The sequence below is a fragment of the Eulemur rufifrons genome, chromosome 8 (assembly GCF_041146395.1).
Source record: "Eulemur rufifrons isolate Redbay chromosome 8, OSU_ERuf_1, whole genome shotgun sequence".
Classification (NCBI taxonomy): Eukaryota; Metazoa; Chordata; class Mammalia; order Primates; family Lemuridae; genus Eulemur; species Eulemur rufifrons.
In genome coordinates, this window is record NC_090990.1 from 33,887,477 (window position 1) to 33,893,413 (window position 5,937).

General features: G+C 59.4%; 1 protein-coding gene across 2 annotated transcripts; it reads left to right on the plus strand.

The window, feature by feature from the left end:
• The first annotated feature begins 600 nt into the window (after positions 1 to 600).
• DMBX1 (diencephalon/mesencephalon homeobox 1) lies at positions 601 to 5,667 on the plus strand. Of its 2 annotated transcripts, none has more exons than XM_069477884.1 (4): positions 601 to 754; positions 3,719 to 3,897; positions 4,151 to 4,499; positions 5,213 to 5,667. In XM_069477884.1, exons 1-4 carry the CDS (start codon positions 601 to 603, stop codon positions 5,665 to 5,667), a joined length of 1,137 nt encoding a protein of 378 aa, XP_069333985.1. The 2 variants fall into 2 exon arrangements, with proteins under 2 accessions (XP_069333985.1, XP_069333984.1); XM_069477883.1 differs by having other exon boundaries at positions 601 to 752; positions 3,702 to 3,897.
• Positions 5,668 to 5,937: the final 270 nt, after the last annotated feature.

Below are 5,937 nucleotides of genomic sequence, written 5' to 3' on the forward strand. Positions count from 1 at the left end.
TGGGGACTCCAGCTCTGGACTTGGCTCCAGGTGGTCCTCAATGGGTCTTTGTTGATCAAATAGTAAGTGTGTGAGAGAATCAGGAATGTACAAATGGGGGAGTGCCTGGGTAATTGAAGGAAGAGATGATTGCATAAAGCAGCAAATGGGCTTGTAAATCACAATGACTAACACCTTTGAACACATATCGTGCGCCAGGCCCTATTGTAAAGGCCTCTCTTAATCCTTGCAACAACCCCTAGAGATAGGTATTATTATTAACTCTCCTTTGCAGAAACTGAGGGTCAGAGAAGTTAAGTGATGTGCCCAAAGCCACAAAACTCCTGAGTGGGGAAGTTGTGATTCCAGCCCAGGCAGTCTGACTCTAGAGCCAGAGCCTTAAACCCTCCGCTGGTCCTGCTGAGTGCATCAGAGAATGAGTGGGCGGGTGAGGGACTAAATGCAGGAGCCCTCACACTCTGCGCCATGGGCAAGACAGGTCACTTCCCGGTGGGGGAGCTTCTGCTGGGTCTGGACCGGGGTGGGTCTCCCCTGGGGTAGAGTCTGACAGCCCTGCCTCATGTCCTTCTCCCTCTTCCCCGTCAGCAGGCGGATGCCGCCATGCAGCACTACGGGGTGAACGGCTACTCACTGCACGCCATGAACTCGCTCAGCGCCATGTACAACCTGCACCAGCAGGCAGCCCAGCAGGCCCAGCACGCCCCCGACTACCGGCCTTCAGTGCACGCGCTTACGCTGGCTGAGCGCCTGGCTGGTAAGGGCTGTGGGGATGGCACCATGGGGACAGGACTGTGGGGGCCGGGGAGGAGGGGCAGCCTGGGGGAGGAGGCTCTGGAAGGCAGAGGGGAGGGAGCACTGCCAGGCTTGTTCTGGGCAGCTGACTCAGGTCACTTAGCAACACAGAGCGGTGTCAATTCAAAATCCATGCATGTATGTCCGGAGCACCCCTTGTTTGCCAGCCCTGTTCAGGGGACCGGAGCTTCCCTCTGCCTTCACATTCTCATGAAGCCTGTGACGGAGGTATTCGTTAGCCCCATCTCACAGATGAAGAAACCGAGGAAGGGGAGTGAGAGGGTCTAGTCCCAAGTACTATAGCTGGGAAGAAGCTGGAAGGAGGCTGGAATGCCCAGGGGAGGAGGTTTGAGGCACAGGGAATCATAAATAATCGCGGTTCCCCCGTTCTGAACACCGGCTGTGGGCCAGGCGCTGCGCAAGGCTCTCTCTTTCCATGGTCACCATTCAGTCCCGATGAGGAGAGGATGGTAGCTCCATTTATGGACATTTTAAGGAAACTGAGGCACAGAGCAGTTAAATCTGGGTGGGAGTGAGGTTGGAACATGACATTACGGCTAAAACTATGACTTCTGAAGTCACAGACTTGTGACCAGCTCAGGGTCTGCTCACTCGCCTCTCTTTTCTCTGAGCCTCAGTTTCCCCTTTTATAAAAAGGAGACAATGGCAGTGCCCATCCCATAGCGTGGTTGGGAGGTTATTCGAGGTAGCATATGGAAAGTATTCAGCAGAGCCTCATAGGTGCTCGGAAGTCATTATCACCCAAAGCTCAAGATCTGTACCCATGAGGGAGCTGCAGCCTGGTCCCCCCACTCCTGGGTCAACTGGTTACTGCCCTGTTCTGCCAGCCCCTCAGGGGTGTGGGAAAGATTCAGTGACATAGGTGGGGAGCTTGATTTCCTGGGAGGTGATGCCACCCACTCCATCCTGCCCCAGGCCAAGCTGGTAAACCCATGTGGGCCCAGCCCTGTGCCAGACAGTCCTCAGATGACTTCAGGGCACTCCTAGGGAGAACAGGGGCCCACAGACCCATGAGATGGCGCAGAAGGAGGAGTATGTTCAGGGTCAAATGATGAAGCAGCTCAGAGAAGCAGGATCAGCTGGTGCAGTGAGGGGGGGGCTTTTTGCAGGTTGAGGGGCAGGACCCAGGCTTTAAAAAGGCATGGCAAGGAGCAGGGACCAGCATGAGCAAAGGCACAGAGGTGAGGTGGGATCTGAGCACCCGGCCTGGCAGGTAGGGTGTGGGCCAGTCCCACCTCTCCTGTAGACGCTGCTAGGCCCCTGGCAGGACTCAGCGCACAAAGCCTCCAGATGGGTGTGCGGGCGTTAGTCTCCAGTGTGCGGATGGTGGATGCAGTTCTGCCCCAGCTGTGGCTACTTCCCTGGTTTGGAGTGAATTCCTTGTGCCCGACCTGGTGGTGACATCAGCTCCTGACAGTGTTCCAGGACTTAAGGACCAGAGCACTGAGAGGCGGAGTCAGGAACAGAGGCTTGTGTGTGTTGGTGGGGCAGAGGAACTGGGGTATTCAGCTACACCCCAATTCTCTAACTCTTAAGAGAGAAGGCCATGAGCTTCAGGTGAGCGTTTGTACGGAGGGCTTGCCTTCCAGCAGACGTTCTGGCCAGGACACAGAGAGCCTGGCCTTCCTGCGACCACCCCTGCTCACAGTCCCTGGCACCAGCAGTGGGATGCTGAGCTGTTGCTCCCCTAACCAGGCTGGGGCTGCCCGAGTGGCCCCCACTCCTTCCCCTGCCTCAGCATGGGGCTGGGATTTAGGGCAGTTCGTGAGGAGTTCAGGGCTCCCTCTTTAAATGGAAGGAGTATCCTAAAGTCTGGGGCTCCCTGGGGACCCAGTTGCCTCTTTTTTCCCATTTAGGATATTGTGGATGACTCCCCAGTCCCCGAAGTGCAGGGGAAGGACTCTGGCAGCCCTGCGCAGAGGCCGAGACCTCTGAGAACTTGGGCTCCTCTCAGCACAGACGGGGTGGGATCACATATGAGTGGCAGGAGGCAGAGCGGAGTGAAGTTACCGTGCGTCCTGCAGGAACTAGTCAAGCAGAGGGGCTAATGGCGGACACCAGCCCGGGGCAGACGCTATCCTGGGTGCTTTTCACGTGACCAGACACGTGGACAGGATGTGGAAACAGTAGTCCCCCAGCCCCATCTCCCCTCCAGGCCTGTGGTAGTTGGAGCCTTTTTGTCTTTCTGCCCTCGGGAAGGTGGCTGAAAGGGTCCAGACTGAGTTCAACAAGCCTTTCCTGAGACCCGAGGGCCCTGCCAGAGCCAGGCTTTCTGTCCAGGAAACGTAAGAGCAGGAGCCTCCGGCCCTGCCATGAGAGACTCGTAGGAAAACTGGGGTGATGAGATTTACACACAGAGGACAGAGAGTCACGTGCTGGTGAATTCTCTCTGTACAGTCAGACTCCCTCACTAGGAGATGAGCACCCCAGGCTGGCTTCTCACAGTCAGGGCCAGGGTTCTGATGGTAAAGAAGTCTTAGTGTCCAGCATCTGAGGGCTGCAGGGTGTTAGAACCTTTGAGACATGGACTTCCGGATCATTAGCACCATGTAGTCTCAGAACATTATACTGGTAGTATCCTGGGACTTTATGGCTCTCAGGGCAATACCCACCTCTCCACCCTCAGTGCCAAATAAGGGAGACCCCCGCAGTCACATGCCTGACAGCCATTCACGGAGCCGAGTTAGACCTCTGTGGTCCTGATAGTGGATCGAGGGGTGGGGAGTTCTTGAAAATCCAGCCGTATGGAGAGGGGACAGGTGACTTCCAAGGGCGAAGGGCCAGAGGCCAGCTCTGGGAGCAGCCTGGGTGTCCACAGTGGGTAGGAGCAGGATCAGATTCGAACCTATTTCCCATAATTAAATGGGCCCCCTCTCCTTGCCCTCCAACGGCTGTACATTTCAAGACATCATCTTGGAGGCCCGCTATGGCTCCCAGCACCGCAAACAGCGTCGCAGCCGCACGGCGTTCACGGCTCAGCAGCTCGAGGCCCTGGAAAAGACCTTCCAGAAGACTCACTACCCAGACGTGGTGATGCGCGAGAGGCTGGCCATGTGCACCAACCTGCCTGAGGCCCGGGTGCAGGTAGGGCCCCACTCGCCCAACCAGGCCTTGCCGACAAGCACTGGCCCCTTGTCCAGCAGCCGGCATTGCAGCCCCATGCCGAGGTGTGAAGCCTGCGGTGACAGGAGGGGCCTTTTGGGAGGGAGAGAGGGGGTGTGTTTCCTGGGGCGGGAGGCAGTGTTGCCATATACAGCCTCTCCCCGAGCACCCTGCTCCACAGCAACCCTACTTCTTCTGCCCTCCCCCCCTCTGACTGCTCCTCTCCTGTCCCCAGGTGTGGTTCAAGAACCGCAGGGCCAAGTTCCGGAAGAAGCAGCGCAGTCTGCAGAAAGAGCAGCTCCAGAAGCAGAAGGAGGCTGAGGGCTCCCATGGGGAGGGCAAGACCGAAGCCCCAACCCCAGACACCCAGCTGGATGCTGACCAGCCCCCTAGTCTGCCCAGCGGCGACCCCCCTGCTGAGCTCCACCTGAGCCTGTCGGAGCAGTCGGCCAGTGAGTCAGCCCCCGAGGATCAGCCAGACCGTGAGGAGGACCCCCGGGCGGGGGCTGAGGACCCCAAAGCTGAGAAGAGCCCTGGGGCTGAGGGCAAGGGGCTGAGCTGCAAGAGGGGCAGCCCCAAGGCAGGTGAGGCTCAGGAGGGGCTGGGGCAGGCCGCGGCCTGACAGGGGCCTGAGTGTGTGAGGTGGCCAGAGCAGGGGGTGGTCAACACCTGGCACTCAGGGGCATCACCAGAGCCAGCTGTTCAACCTTGAGTTGCTGAGTCGTGGGAAGGTCTCGTGGGTTCTGTGGGAGGGGCTGGGTGACAGGGGAGGGGGACTTGGGGGGCCCAGGGCAAACATTATTTATCAACCATCTGGGAGTATTATAATACATTAACAATCAGTACGGAGGTACCGGCGCATGCCAGGTGAGTGCTGTGTCGATTCCCACATGCAGTGACACAGCTGGGGAGCTGCATTTCTGAAGGAACAGAGCCCGTGTGAGGCAGGTCTCAGATGCAACCCCCAGCCTAGGTGGGGAGTGGGCAGGGACTGTGAGCTGAGAGCTGGAGGGCGGGGGTGGGAGCCGGGGACAGAGGGGGGAAAGCAAAGTGACAGCCCTTGAAAAGGAAGAGGGGCTCCCCAAGGACAGACACGGGGGCCTTGGCAGGGTCCCCCTGGGTCCCTCCCTCCAGGGGTTTTGAGCAGTGCTTCGGGGATGCCCTGGCTGAGATGGGGTGGATATGGTTTCAGCCACAGCCTGTCTTTGTCTGCAGTGCCAAGGGGGTGGGAAGGCTGAGGGGGCCTCTCCTGGCAGACTTTGTCCTGAGTGCTTGGTTCTTGGCTGTCTGTTTGCAGATTCCCCAGGCAGCCTGGCCCTAGCGCCTGCAGCCCCAGGGGGCGGCCTCCTGGGCCCCTCCCACTCCTACTCCTCGTCCCCGCTGAGCCTCTTCCGCCTGCAGGAGCAATTCCGCCAGCACATGGCGGCCACCAACAACCTGGTGCACTACTCATCCTTCGAAGTGGGGGGTCCAGCCCCCGCTGCTGCTGCAGCTGCCGCTGCCGCCGTGCCCTACCTGGGCGTCAACATGGCCCCGCTGGGCTCTCTGCACTGCCAGTCCTACTACCAGTCCCTGTCAGCAGCCGCTGCTGCCCACCAGGGTGTGTGGGGGTCCCCACTGCTGCCTGCACCCCCGGCAGGCCTGGCACCTGCCTCGGCTGCCCTGAACAGTAAAACCACAAGCATCGAGAACCTGCGGCTCCGGGCCAAGCAGCACGCAGCCTCCCTGGGACTCGATACACTGCCCAACTGACTGTCTGGCCTCCAACCCAGCCAGGGGTCTGGGTGCCCCCTCCCAGCCCCATGGTTATCCCCAGATGGCTCTCAAGGAGTTAGCTCTGTGAGCCCAGGGATCCTGCACCCTGGCGTCCTGTTCCCTGTTCCCCTTCTCCAGCCCCCAGCCCGAGGGGAAGCCCACACCTATACACCCTCTGCATGGCCCTGCTTGGACCCCGTGGAGGCCGAATGGGGAGGAGGTGAGAGGCTGGGGTGCCCCAGCTTCCCCTCAGGAGGCGAGAGGCTC

Coding starts and splice junctions, on each gene's coding strand:
- DMBX1 (XM_069477883.1), top strand. CDS start 601: ATGCAGCACTACGGGGTGAACGGCTACTCACTGCACGCCATGAACTCG. Junction 3,898..4,150: donor TGCCTGAGGCCCGGGTGCAG/GTAGGGCCCCAC, acceptor TCCTGTCCCCAG/GTGTGGTTCAAGAACCGCAG. Junction 4,500..5,212: donor GAGGGGCAGCCCCAAGGCAG/GTGAGGCTCAGG, acceptor GTCTGTTTGCAG/ATTCCCCAGGCAGCCTGGCC.